This window comes from Rhizophagus irregularis, chromosome 19 (genome assembly GCF_026210795.1).
Source record: "Rhizophagus irregularis chromosome 19, complete sequence".
Classification (NCBI taxonomy): domain Eukaryota; kingdom Fungi; phylum Glomeromycota; class Glomeromycetes; order Glomerales; family Glomeraceae; genus Rhizophagus; species Rhizophagus irregularis.
In genome coordinates, this window is record NC_089447.1 from 2,631,201 (window position 1) to 2,645,632 (window position 14,432).

The following is a 14,432-nucleotide window of genomic DNA, read 5'->3' on the forward strand; positions in this document are numbered from 1 at the left end:
TTAATGCAAGTAAAAATGTATGCTATTTTTAATTAAAAGATACATAAAATATTATTTTATTTGAACTAAATTGACCTTTAAAACTACTAAAAATATATGTTATTTCTAATTGAAATATTATTAAAATATATGCAAAATACAATTGAATCATATTTATAATACACTGAAAATGGGCTTTAAATATACTTAAATATATATAATAACACGAAATAAAATTATCCTGAAATTAAGTAGAAATTAATGACATAAAATTTGCACTTAAAATATACTTAAAGAGGCAAAATTTAAGGGTGTTTTATGAGCTTTTTACATATTAAATACAGTATATTTAAACATAATTTTAGCATTATTTATGGATATAAATATCTTACATAAAATATACTAAAATTATATTTAATTTATACTTATAATATACATGATTATATAGTTAAATATTCTTAAAATTCAGTATATTTTCAGTATATTTTCAGTATGCGATTTTTCTTACTGGGAATTAGGATTAGAATTATGGTTAGGGAATTAGAATTAGTGTTAAGATTAGAATTGTAGTTAGTGAATTAGGATTAGGGTTATAGGGTAAGGTTTAGGTTCGCTGGTATTGTTAAATTTGTTGATGTCATTTTAAAAAGTGAAATTTACAGTTATAAAAGTTATAAATTTTAATTTTTAGTACAGGTAATGTCACCTAGGTGACATCTCCTAGAGAGAAAGTTAGCAAAATTCATAATTTAATATACTAAAGAAAATTTAATAAAAGAAATATTTCTTATGTATAGCAAATATTAATTTTTTTTTTTTCAATTTAATAATAAAAATAATTTATATTTACAATCTAATTAAATAGGTTTATTAAACTTATTATTAAATTCTAACATAAAATTTAACATACATTATATACAATATACAAAATAAAATTAAAAATGTTGTTATGAACAATCAGTAATACAAGAATTTCCAAATAAATTTATCCACCATAATTGTGTATTACTTAGTAATCCCAACAAAGTAAACAGGATTATTATTATAACCCCGCACAGACAAAACCATCCATGAATATATTTATGACCACTAACACTTTTTTCTCCTCTTAGATGCAATATGTAAGCCAACAGGCTATTAATAGTCCAAATAGAACATACCACTATTAAATAAATTTAAAGGTTAATTAACATTAATACTGATGTATAAGATTGATTAATTATAATAAAAATACCTGTAAGATATTTACTGCGGCATGCAAAACCTATTGGTTTAGTAAAGTAGGCCATGAGTACGGCCATCCAAGGCATTAACACCGAGAATGCTGCAGTGAGCATTGTGTGAGCAATTTTAGAATTTAACATATCTTCTTTGAGTTTTTTAACACGAATTCTTTTACTTTCATTTCGTCCATTTTCTTCAACTTTTATTTCCATTATTTCTATTTCATCTTTTTCAGTTCTTTCCTCTTCGCTCTCTTCACTCTCTTCTTCCTTTGGTTCTTCAAAATAAAATTTGTGTCGTGGATCTTTAAAAACGACCCTCCCATTAAAAACCCTCACGCAGATCACTGGAATTGTCCACGCGAGAGCTAATGGGATGTAAGGCCAATCCTTGATGATACAAGGATTTCCCACGGCACCTGTTGCTCTAGCGATCCCTGCGAAAATCCCAACAATTATATAATAAGCTGATGCCAAGCTTGATAATCTGTCCAGCACCGTTGCTTCAGCAATACATTCCCTCATGTATTTCTTTTGATTTGGTGTAAGGTCCAATTCCATCGCATGATGGCCAAAAGGCCTATATAAGATAGTGTTTCCGTTTTGAATAAAACTATCTGATGGGAGCCAATATGCACACATTCCTTTTTCATTAATATTACAAAAGTAGAATAATCCTGAAAAAGGTGAGCCTAATGACCGGAAAATCCATATAAGTTTATTCATTAAACCATTATCCGGTGCAGCTCCTATAGTCGCGATGGCTGGTAGGCAGCCTAAAACGTACTGTGGTATTGGATCTTGTAATTTGAAAATTAGATTTAATAACAAAGTTTCTTCTGCGTCTACCGTTGACGTCATTTTAAGGGAGGTTGAAAACGTACTTGGATGTAAAAAAAAATATATAATATATATAACTTAGAAACAAATGCCTGAATATTTATATATTAAAAAAAAATTTGCTTGTACATGCAAATAATGTATGGCAAAAAATTATATCATGGCCAACTCTATATAAATTTTTTTACTTTATCATTTGTTTACATTTTTCCTTTTATTATTTATTATTTACAGATGAGAAAATTAAATAAAATTTTAATTTTGGGTAACAAAAATGCAAATCATCGACAAAATATTTGGTTTAAATAAAAAAATGCTTCACTTTTTTTTTCAGAAGCAATTATTATTAAATTTACTAATTGACAATTTATATGAAGCACTGTTTACAGTATTTACAACCGTTGAGAAACTATCAGTCGAATGGTTTTAAAATAGGTGAATTTAAGATAGAAACAAACTCCAAAAAAAGAAAAATAAATGCCTCTTTGTCATGTCCCTTAAATTCATCACATTTTTTTTGTCTAACGGATCATTGCATACTGTATGATGTCAAATCAAGTTCAAATACGCCATCATAGTTGTACCAAATCTAAAATTCTTTTAATTGAACTTTTCCTTAGCAAGTAAGTATGAGCATCTGTTCTAAGATTCTATTTTTTTTGTGTATTGCATTAATATGTATTAATATTCTGAAGCAGAGATCAAATTTTGATTGGATATTTTACCTTCATCGGTTTTACAGTATGTTGATAAAAAAAACTTTTTTTAATATTTAAACATCATAAATTCAATAAAGAAAACAACGATCGTGACTTCCGAGATTTAGTGGTTATGTAGTTATAAGATTATTTTCATAGTATGCACATAAACTGCTCCTATTGTTGCTATTAATACATATCCTTTTAGATGAATTTTATTTTTAAAATGGAGCTCTCCGCACAACTTTCTATTTATGGATAGATTTTTATGTTAATTGGTATTTTTACAATAAAGAAAAGAAAGATATCTTATCTTTTATCAACAGTTATGTAATCAATAAAGAAGAAAGAAATACAAAACCTTAATAGATTTCTAATCTGTTTGTTTGATTTTTATTTAAAAAAAATAAATGTAGATGTCACATGAAAGTTGCGCCCTTTCCATTATTAAACTAACAATAACCATTGATTTTTATGTCATGTAACAAACTGAAATTCCACATGAATGGGTAGATCTGTAGGCCATAATTTTATTTTTGTGTAATTGATTTGATGAAAAAGAATCATTTGTACAAAGTTAACTAAGATTATCGAAGCTCAACCTGGAATATCACAAATGTGGATGATGATGGAATCCTTCTTCTTTTATACGGCATATAATCGTTTTGCTAATACAATTATTAAAAGGTTTGACAGCAAATTTAACATAAGCAAGTTTAGCATTGGATTATTTTGTTTCTCCTGAAATAGCAATACATAATTGATACATATCATCATGATTCAGCATAGAAGCTTAAACATTCTTTCATTGTTTTCTTTCATCCTGGAATAAGTTCTAATCTAACATGATAATCGAACGGCCAATTAGAAATGAGATTTCCTTCTTGAATATAAGGAACGTTTTCTTCTAATGTGCTTTCACAACAAATTTAACAAACTTGTGCCTTCTTTCCAATGTAATCAATCGTATTAACTAATAAATATTTTGTTTCCGGTTATTTTCTTTGAAATAATCATTGCAATATTATTATTAATAATAAATCTCATTAGAATTGAATCAGAATGCACACTTTCTGTTTCTTCATTTCTTTTGATGCCAAGAGTGTGTCAACGGCAACGCGTAAGAATAAAAAGCTAAAATGAAACCAGGAGAACGTCAGAAAATTGGGCGTAGAGGGGATTGGATACTTAGAAGTTAGAACTGTAGGCAACGGAGTTTAGGGCGGAGGAGGCGAAAATAAAGTAACTTTGTATAGGGCTTGGAATTGATTCTGAAAAAAAATCGAAACTACATCGATTCGATTTCTCACCAATTTTTACATATAAGCTCTAAATGCTGATTGTTTTTATATAAAAAGATTTGATAAATCACTAACCCTGGCACCACAATACCTATAGCACATTTTCCCACTATTAATATAGCCGATAAGCAACTGAAACAAACATGTACTCAGGTACGGCTTTTTGGAAATAATGATTTTTTTAATATCGTTTTATAATAAGAAATAAAATTAAATGATATACTTAGAAAAGATAAAAGTACTAGAGACGGTACCTATTTGGATATTCTTCAAATTTTAATGTTTTAACAGATATAAATTTATTATTCAAATTACTTATGAGTTATGATATAGTCAATTTTATCCAAAGCATTCCGTATTTTAAACATAATCTAAACTAAATTTATTCGTAAGAAGAGTATAATAATAGAATGGTTTTTTAATATTTATAAATATTTGTGTTACATATAAAAATACATTCACATAAAATTAAAATATATAAATATAATTGTATTTACATCACTAATTCACTATGATAAACACAAATCAAAGTTCCTTTATCATACACAATTAGATTTTGTCAATGTTTCGCTCAAATCTTCTTATTTTCAACCTTGATTTATTATCGATTACTTTTACTACTTCATTAAATCTCACCCTAACATTTCGTTTATTATTCTCAACTTGAAAATTATTTTCTCGAAGAGTAGTTCTAACATTTTCTTGTTGGTAGGTATCAAATCTTTGACGATAAGAAATTCTCCTCTCCTCTTTTTTATTAAGATAATCTTGATGTTTTATTACTAAAAGTAAAGGTTTCAATTTCGGTTTATATTCTTGTAGATTACAATTCGAATCAACATTTATAGGATTTAATGAAGTATTTGCATTTTTATGTTGTTGATTCGAAAATGAATCATTAGTAATCGGATTTCTTTTCCCTCCCCGTAGAGATAAAATTGAACAAGAAATTGATTTATGACGAAGCATGCAAATAATTAAAAATGTGATTAAAGAGATTAATGAGATTATTACACAAAAGATTGATCCGAAAATGATAATATCTTGATTATCGTGATATGTAGTAATATGAGATAAAGTTGTAGTTTTGGATACAGAAGTGAAACGAGAAGTTAAAGTGATGTAATCTTGTTCGCGTCGTTTCTTAAGAGAGGTAGTAAACAAATCTTGTAAACGTGTATTAATAATATGTTTAATATCTGAATTAATAACGAACATGATGAAAAATGAAAAAATTATTTTATTCATGTAAACAAAATAAAAAAAGAATAAAGTAAAAGTAAATTGAGATTTGAGAACAGAATAAATCTTGCAATTATTTCTTTTTTTTTTTATCGAAAATGAGGTTTTTTTTTGTCAGATTTTAGCCCAATATATATATATTAATGCGTAGTAAAGAACAAGAACTGATTGCGTTAATTACATATAACCCTACATAATCATATAATAATATAAAGTTTAATCAATACATATGTATGTTGATGCTTTTTCATTGTTTTATATAGTAGTTTTTTTTCTTTAAAGTTCTAATGTATTATGATTTAAAAAGTAATAATGTAAAAAGCAGGAGATTATCATTATAACTTTTTTATATGTAAAAGAGTTCTGATTGGTGGGCGAAATCCCTGATGCAATTTTTCAAACTCAATTCCAAGTTCTAACGTAATCAAAATTTATTACTAAGTGTTTCCAGAAAATTAATCTATATTTTAGAACAATAATTAAAACTCCTGCTAAAATTTTTTTTTTTAAGTAATTTTAATTGAACATCACACTCATTTCAGTCTAACCTTATCATTAAAATTGATCAATTAATTTTTTTCCCGCTTTTTTTTATAAGTTGATAAGTGTTACTTAAATTAATCATTAACAAATAGCAAAAAACGCACATAATATATATGTACACTATTTCTTATACACAATTATTATATTGTGAAATAATGTAGGAGTATAAAAATAAATGATGTTAATCATAGGGCAAATGAAAATCTTTATATGGAACATAGGTGAATCACGTATTGAAATGAGTACAAATATAAAAGTTATTTTTAATTGTGGGAAAGATTGAAAGAGGCGAGACCAAAATCATGTTTACTAAAATATAAAATAATATGGAGTAGGATATTCTTAAATTTAGGAGGGATATTCAAGATGTGCGGAACAAAATTATTATTTAGTCTACTATAATAGGAAAGAAATCACGCCACTGTGAAATAAATACAATATTTATAATGATATAAATTTATTAGATACATGAGTTCAAATGAAACTTTTAATGATATTTGTTTGACAATAGTATTATTTACGATGCACCATTAAATTTTGTTTGTTGGCCAGCATAAAGTATTTGATGATCATTTATTTGACTCCTCATCGATCTAACCAATAACATTCGTTTATAAGGGAAAGAATGTAAGATGGTAGCGATATTGTAACCATAATAATCTTATGCCATTAAAATCACAACGCAACATACACTTTGTGTAATTATACGGTTGAGTGTAGATACGAACAAATTTTAATTTCCGATCCATTCACGTTCTATTTATTCTATTCTATTTATTGTTTATTTATTTATTTTAAAATGAAAGTTTCTAAAAAAAAAAATTCGTGTAATTTGATGCGAGTTTTTTAATAGCCCATTCTTGTTACGAGAGAACAATTATTGGAAACAAACCAATTCAAAGTGCTCTCGTAAACAATTCAAATGAACTAAAACAAAAAAAAATACCGTTTATGGAATAAATTTTTTCGCGTGATCAGGAGTAATTTCTTGTACTGAGATCGAGATGTTTAGCTCGTGTAATTTTCAACATTTTTCTTTTTTTCCTTTTACAAAATTTTTTTATATAAATTATCATGAAATTCTCCTTCTACCATTTCTTTAGTATCTCCCTGGAGTACATTCAAAGAGAAGTAATAACTTCATATAATTTATATATAATTCTAGGATTTATATAATTTATATTTTAAACGTATTTATTTATAGCATATAAATACAAAATTTCTCTTTGTCTCTTCTTTTTTACTAAATAATTAATAAAAGATGGCATTAAAGATATCATTAGTTTTATTATTCGTTTTACTTTTATCAAAATCATTGTTCGTTGACTCTTCTCCAATGTTCAAACGTGATGATGATGAAAAATGTGGTATTACTAAAAACTCAAGTACGAATAATTTTATTATTATATCAACATTTATTTATATGTCAAATTATCAAAATGCTAATTAATTATATTTAAAAAGGGGAACCAAAAGGTTTGCCATCTATTCTTAACCCTGCTGCCAAATTTAAATTCTTACTTTATGCTGCGGGAGATCAAATATATAAATGCAACACAACGACTCCTCAAAAATCTTGGGATTTAGGTAATTATAAAGCTAAAGCGTAAAGATTCTTTGAACTTAACACGTCGCGTAATATTAATATATATATCTACGTAATTTTTTTTTTAATAAAGTTGGACCCAAAGCTAAACTTTTTGTTAATCCCCAAAAAGTCGTTGGAGATCATTACTTCCAACCAACTCGTATGTATTATGATGTTGATAACACATATATATTATTATTATTAAAGTGTATTAAATAAATATATATATTATGATTTTTTAATTAGCTGTTAACGGAGGTAGAGCTACTTGGAACTCAACACTTGATTGTGATCATTCTAGTGTTATTGGAAGAATTATTCAAACATATCCTGTTGAACCTGAAAATATTCCATGGCTCTTAATTCAAACAACTGTAAGCATTTATTTATTAATTATTTTTCAATGTATATATTTTTGTAATTGTATTAATTGTAATTAATTTAATTGTAGAAAAATGAAGGTGAAAATGGAGCTTTTAGTGATGTCAAATTTGTAGTTCGTACAAACACTAAAGGTGGCGTTCCTCCCCCAATAGGAGAATGTAAGTTTTATTTATAAAATAATATAATTTTAATAAGAAATTCTATAAATTAAATTCTTTTACTTCTAAAAATAGGCGGAAATAAATATTCCAATAATGAATTATTCAAAAGCTATTATACTACTCAATATTGGTATTATCATTAATTATGATTTATTACACATATAATACTTATACATTCATAGACAATTTTTATGATTTAATATGATACTATGTCGATTTTTCTATTAACTTTTCTAAATTCGTCGACAATGTCCGAATTACCCTAATTTTTTTTAGCTCAGAATCTCATAATATTTTAAATAGACAGTTAGATTACTAATATTTTTTTTTAAATTTAGTTATTTATGGCGTAATTATTTATAAATAGTATATTTCGTCATTTTTTATACTTTTACAATGGGTTTCCGTTTTAAACTCCTTTGACGGTAGATCTTACATTTCTGGTAAAACCGTAAAAATTAAAGCCCCAATTATTAATAAAAGAAATTGCCGCAATATTCTCTTTTCTCGTTTTTATTAACTTAAACCGCTATTCGAATTAAATCAAATGAGTAGCTAAGCCATGCCAAGAATTCGCTTTTTTTTTCACAAGAAAAATTTTTCTATAAATCTCTGTGGAAAATTTTAGTGTTTCGTGAAATAAAAAATCAATTTTTTTTTTTAAAAAAAAAACCAAAAAAAAAAAAAAATGATCAAAGTCCCATTATTATTCGTATTCATATTAGTGACATCTTTATATTCACTAAATGAAGCACATTATTTACCTTATCAAAAAATAATTGGTACCAAAACTAGTGAGTCATTATATTTATTTATGAGAAGTATATTTCTTCCTCTTCTAAAAAAATTCTTTTTCTCTATGTAGAACAACCAATTATTGATTTGCCAAAGAATATTACAATTCCGACCGATCGTAATTTTAAATTCGTATTATATGGTCATGGTTATCAAATTTATCAATGCAGTTCCGAAAATAAAACTTGGACATTAGGTAAATATTCGCGTATTAAGTCACGTGTATAATTACATTCTATTGACTATTTACTCACATCGACATGTTTCTTGTAGTTACACCTGTAGCAAATTTAATTAATGATAAAAACACCGAAAAATTCACTCCATATTATTATATTGCCAAACATTATTTCGTAAAAGAACGTAAGTATTATGATTTAAGTATATGATTTAATTACGTTCGAATTTCGAATTACATAAAATAAAATTTTTTATATGTACAGCAATTAATGGAGGACGTCCAACATGGGAATCAATTATAAAAGGTGATAATTCCAAAGTTACAACTAAAATAATAGCTACGAGTGCTTCTCCTGATAACCCAAAGAAAAATGTTCCATGGCTGGTAACTCAAACAACCGCCAATTCTGGTAATGGTGTTTTTGCTGATATTACTCATATAATTCGCGTAAATACAATCAAGGGAATTGCTCCTCCTATTGAAGATTGTGGAGTAAAATATAAAGATAAAGATTTATATTATAGTGAATATTATACTGATTATTGGTTTTATCATTAGAATTATAAATTATTAGTGATCTTATTTATACTATATCCACATGTACATTTTCTGCACTAATATTTTTTTTAATAAACTAATCGCGCAATTTAACAAACATATCTGATATGACTAACGAATACCTTCTTGTGCTACCAATAATGGAGCGTGGCAAAATTGACAAATGTTCTCAGCGAGACTATGATTAATAATTAAATCCGATTAAAAATCTTTTTTTCTTTTGTGTGAGAATTTTTTATGTTGTCCATTGCATCATCATTCAAGTTTCCGTTGTTCTGTGATGATATAATTTTTGATAGTACGAAGGTTTATGTAGTAAAGAAACGCCACAACGGCAACTTCCGAAACTTTCGAATAATGATTTGCAAAATTTCACAAGCACAACAAGCATTAATACTTAATAAATGACCGTCGATCTAACACGGAATGTTTCACAAGATTACCTTTATAAATTTTTTTTTTAATTTTTTTTTCTTCTCTTTAAAATTTGACAATGTCTTCTAGTAATATTCCTACAGGATGTCCCATGCATGAAAAAGCACAAGATTCTCAGAATGAAACATTATATAATAATTCCTTAAAAAATGCTTCTAATAAAAGTTGTCCAATTGTACATTCAGGGGATGCTCTTTCACCAGATAATCAAATGCCACATTTATCTCAAGAACAAGTACCTGGACAACGAATATATCTTCCAACTGAACGTGTTATTTCTTCAATTCCAAAAGCCAAAAGTTCTGATTATTGGGAATATCCTTCTCCGCAACAATTTTATAGTGCTTTAGTTAGGAAAGGCTGGGAAACTCCTGAAGAAAGCATTGAAACTATGGTTGATATACATAACTTTTTGAATGAAAGAGCTTGGAATGAGATTATTAGATGGGAGAAAATGAAAAAGTGGTACGTAATTAATATAATTTAATTGATTTGGTAGGTGATATAATAATCGATTTTGGTTGATATAATTCATTTGATATTTTTTAATAAGAAAATTTGATTTTAATGTAGTCAATATAATATATTCATTCTTTTTCTCTTCTACTATTTGCATATTTAAAAGCAATTGTAATGAACCAAAATTATTACGTTTTAGAGGTCGACCGCAAGAACTTAGCCCAAAAGCTCGAATATTACAATGGGCATCAAAAATATTTCCTTCATTAGGGTAAAAGTTCTATTTTTTTTTTTGTTTTAAGTGTATTAATTATTCCTTCTTAACTTTTCTTATACTTTAATTTTAGCACACCACCACCTTTCGATCGTCATGATTGGACAATTGATAGATGTGGTAGAGAAGTACGTTATGTAATTGATTATTATTCAGCACCTGATGAAGGTGATAATCCTGTATTTTACCTTGACGTACGGCCAGCATTGGACTCTATCGATAGTGTCGTTGATAGGATTAAAGTTGCTACTAAAGAAACGTTTGCGCAACTTAGAGAAAGAGCGAAAGCTGCAAGACAGGAAAATGAGGTCGATAGATCATGATTTAGATTCGCATTATTTGATACGACTTTGAAAATATTTTTTCATAATAGATTGATTAATTTAAAAATTAGTAAATTCTTCCAAAAAATATTAATAAAATATACAAAATGGAGTATACCTAATCATGAGTGTCCTACGCTTACGCTTCGTACAATTATTACGATTATAAATTTAAATAATTTTCTTTCTTTTTCTTAATTGATGAAAAGGCGCGTAAAGTCGGCCGACAAGATATAATCATGTGATCTCTGTAATTAATTTTTCAGCCCTTTATTTTAAACCAATTATATTAAACTCTCAATGACCTTATTAGCCTATTAAGACCAGTTATAAAATTCCAAAATTAGTAAAACTGTAATTTATATTGTTTGTATCACAATAATTACTAGAAAAAAAATTATAAAAAACGCAACTTTTACTGAAACACAATAACAAAAGAAATAATAATAATGAATTTCTTTCATTCTTTCCAGGAATCCAAAAATCTAAATCTTTCATTGTTCTTATATAGCTGTTAGTTTTGTATTAGAAAAATTAGAAAAATAAATATTAACAAAAAATAATTGTTTTAAAATAATTATTTTTTTTTTTTGAATGGCTTACAAAAACAACTATTGGTCACCTGAATATTCAAATAATAACAACCCAAAAGCTTCTTCGATTTCAAAAAAACCTTTTTCCTTTTCAAGAAGTAAATCTTATGATAATAGAAATCAATTTGGGCTATGTACAACCTGTAATAAACCGAATACACATACCGAATGGTGTCAAAAATGTAATTCAGAAAATTTTCGAAAGAAGTTTAAACATTGGACAAGTGGTAATGAATTAATTGATAAATTTATAAAAGATTTTCAATTAAATGCTACTAATAATAGACAAGTATTAGAATGGATTCCATATGATCAATTTCGAAGTTTTAAATTTGTTGCAAGGGGTGGTTTCGCTAAAGTTTATTCTGCCATTTGGAAGGATGGATTTATTAAAAAATGGGATCATGAAAAAGATGATTGGGGAAGAATGAGTAATTGGAAAGTTGCATTAAAAACTATGCAGAATTCTGCCAAATTATCACCGAAATTTTTTGACGAAGTATACTCAATTTTTTAATTTATCTTTTTTTTTTTCTTTATCGCGCATATAATATACTCATTCATTATATCATATCATAGATTAAAGCATGTGTTAAATGTGGAGGAGGATTCGGGTTAATTAGATGTTATGGAATATCGCAAGAACCGGAAACGGGAGATTATATTATAGTGTTATATTATGCGCATCGTGGAAATTTAAGAACTTATTTAGAACAAAATTATGGGGAACTTGATTGGATACAAAAGTTGGGGATATTAAAACAAATTGCTGAAGGATTAAATAAAATTCATCAAGCAGGATTAGTTCACAGGGATTTTCACAGTGGAAATATCCTTCAAGGTAAAAATGCTGAGATAGCAGATTTAGGATTTACTGGACCCGCAGATAAAGAATCTACATCGGAATATAATCGCACAGTTTATGGTGTTTTACCTTATGTTTCACCCGAAGTTTTACGTGGTAAAATTTACACTCCCGCGTCCGATATTTACAGTTTTGGTATTATTATGTGGGAAGTTTCAGAGTGTATCCCTCCATTCAGTGATCGTGCACATGACGGCCTTCTTGCTTTAGATATTTGTCGTGGACTTCGCCCTATCAGTGAAGTCTGTATGCCAAAACCTTTTGTTAAATTAACTAATAGATGCTGGGATGCAAATCCCAAAAAACGTCCCAATGCCCATGAGCTATATGAAACGTTTCATAAATGGTATTGGGATTTAAAAGATGGTGTCGAGAACGAAATAACTGCAGCTTTTAATACCGCTGATTATGATTGTTCTCAATTATCATCTCCAGCATCTAGCAGACCCGTAACTGTAACGCACCCGTTAGCTATTTATACCAGTCGTTTACTGGATTTTACTGATCTTCCTGAACCTATAAATGCTCCATTCAAAAGATTATCGGTTTCAACTACACGTATGTTAAACATAAATTTTAAAAACTTGCCTTAGATTTTATAATATTCATGATAGTTTCATCATTGTATATATATATTTTTAGGTTCGATTGATACAATCACAGGAGAAGAAGGTAAATTTTACTTTAGATATTTTGTCTTAAGTAAAATCAAAATAAAAAATATATTAAATAAAATTTTCTATATATATTATAGAGTATGTGACGCGCCAATTTGAAGAAGATCTTGTATATGGTAATTTTTTTGTTTAACTATAATGTGTGTATGTATCTGTGCTAATTCTTATTCTTTTATTTTAGTTCCCGAAACAGAAACGATATCTGCAGGTAATTAAAAATTTTGCAAAATTTCCCATTTATATCTATGGTATAAAAAGGGGTTACTTATTTTTATTTTATTTAGTTACGTTCGTACCTGAAGAGAAAGATGTGTATATCACGCGTCAATTTGATACCGACCTTCCTTGGGAAGGATCATAAAAAATTTTAAAATTATATTCCTTTATTATAAACATTAATTATTAATATTTATTATAAGATCTAATATTTATTATAACAATATTTGTTAATAATTTTTTTATGACATAACTTAACTAATAGGTTACACATTTTAGAAACATGTGATCAAAAATAAAAATGCATGTGGTATTTTGTATGGGCGATTATATATTTTTTTGTCAATATGTATTCTACCAGTCTAACCACTTTTTCGACAATACCAAATGATTAATTTTTATTGATATTTCCTTTTAATAATGATGAAGAATCATGTTATTATTGTAGAATGAAATATTCTGAAACTTTTTTATTTGAACAAAAATACTGTTTATTCTTATATATATCAAATATAGTACTCCTAATAACAATTTGGGTGTACTTATTATAAGCACAAAGAATTTTTACTCATGTGATGGACACGAACTAAGAAACAAGGATTTTTTTACGCAAAATATTCAAGAATGGTGTTCTTACGGAGTCACCGTGGGAATACCATAGTTTTCACAACGATGTCCTTATAAAATTTTATTATGATTATCCGTTCTTTTTGCTATGGTTACGAGCCAATCATTTAGTCGGTTCGAATATTGAACTCGATCAGATCATCAGAATCAGTAACTGACTCGGGCAAAACAATTAATGAATGATAATCAATCACATGACGTATGTCCTATCAAAATATTGAATAATCGAATACACGTTTATCGAGCATAGATACTCTAATTAGATTAGGGTTAGGAGTCGCAAATTATCACAGTGTGTCACGCCTTCTATGTTTCATTCTTAGCAAAAAAAAAATACTATTTGTCACCTATTATACAACACAGTGCTGGGTTGTAATTAAAAAAATGTAACTAGCCAGTTAGACATAATAAAATGTAATTTGAATAAAAGATTACAAATGACTTTTTGTGAATGACGTTTATCTAAATCA

General features: G+C 27.3%; 6 protein-coding genes across 6 annotated transcripts; 4 read left to right on the plus strand and 2 right to left on the minus strand.

Moving 5' to 3' along the window:
• Positions 1-926: 926 nt before the first annotated feature.
• OCT59_011110 (uncharacterized protein) lies at positions 927-2,063 on the minus strand (the record flags this gene model as incomplete). The annotated part of the gene is made up of 2 exons (XM_025312165.2): positions 927-1,141; positions 1,214-2,063. 2 exons carry the CDS (start codon positions 2,061-2,063, stop codon positions 927-929), a joined length of 1,065 nt encoding a protein of 354 aa, XP_025164585.2.
• Positions 2,064-4,590: 2,527 nt separating this feature from the next.
• On the minus strand, positions 4,591-5,259 carry OCT59_011111 (uncharacterized protein; the record flags this gene model as incomplete). Its single annotated transcript, XM_025328941.1, has 1 exon — positions 4,591-5,259. One exon carries the CDS (start codon positions 5,257-5,259, stop codon positions 4,591-4,593), a length of 669 nt encoding a protein of 222 aa, XP_025164584.1.
• A 1,828-nt stretch (positions 5,260-7,087) lies between these two features.
• On the plus strand, positions 7,088-8,102 carry OCT59_011112 (uncharacterized protein; the record flags this gene model as incomplete). The annotated part of the gene is made up of 6 exons (XM_025323073.2): positions 7,088-7,211; positions 7,291-7,413; positions 7,506-7,574; positions 7,661-7,788; positions 7,866-7,956; positions 8,032-8,102. 6 exons carry the CDS (start codon positions 7,088-7,090, stop codon positions 8,100-8,102), a joined length of 606 nt encoding a protein of 201 aa, XP_025164583.1.
• A 493-nt stretch (positions 8,103-8,595) lies between these two features.
• On the plus strand, positions 8,596-9,597 carry OCT59_011113 (uncharacterized protein). The gene is made up of 4 exons (XM_025323072.2): positions 8,596-8,753; positions 8,825-8,950; positions 9,028-9,117; positions 9,198-9,597. The coding sequence occupies exons 1-4, from the start codon at positions 8,648-8,650 to the stop codon at positions 9,491-9,493; spliced, it is 618 nt and encodes a 205-aa protein (XP_025164582.1). The 5' UTR covers positions 8,596-8,647; the 3' UTR covers positions 9,494-9,597.
• A 389-nt stretch (positions 9,598-9,986) lies between these two features.
• On the plus strand, positions 9,987-11,104 carry OCT59_011114 (uncharacterized protein; the record flags this gene model as incomplete). The annotated part of the gene is made up of 3 exons (XM_025323071.2): positions 9,987-10,393; positions 10,554-10,658; positions 10,735-11,104. 3 exons carry the CDS (start codon positions 9,987-9,989, stop codon positions 10,982-10,984), a joined length of 762 nt encoding a protein of 253 aa, XP_025164581.1. The 3' UTR covers positions 10,985-11,104.
• A 310-nt stretch (positions 11,105-11,414) lies between these two features.
• Positions 11,415-13,720, plus strand: OCT59_011115 (uncharacterized protein). Its single transcript, XM_025323070.2, has 6 exons — positions 11,415-12,076; positions 12,157-13,000; positions 13,085-13,114; positions 13,197-13,235; positions 13,301-13,327; positions 13,404-13,720. The coding sequence occupies exons 1-6, from the start codon at positions 11,579-11,581 to the stop codon at positions 13,478-13,480; spliced, it is 1,515 nt and encodes a 504-aa protein (XP_025164580.2). The 5' UTR covers positions 11,415-11,578; the 3' UTR covers positions 13,481-13,720.
• Positions 13,721-14,432: the final 712 nt, after the last annotated feature.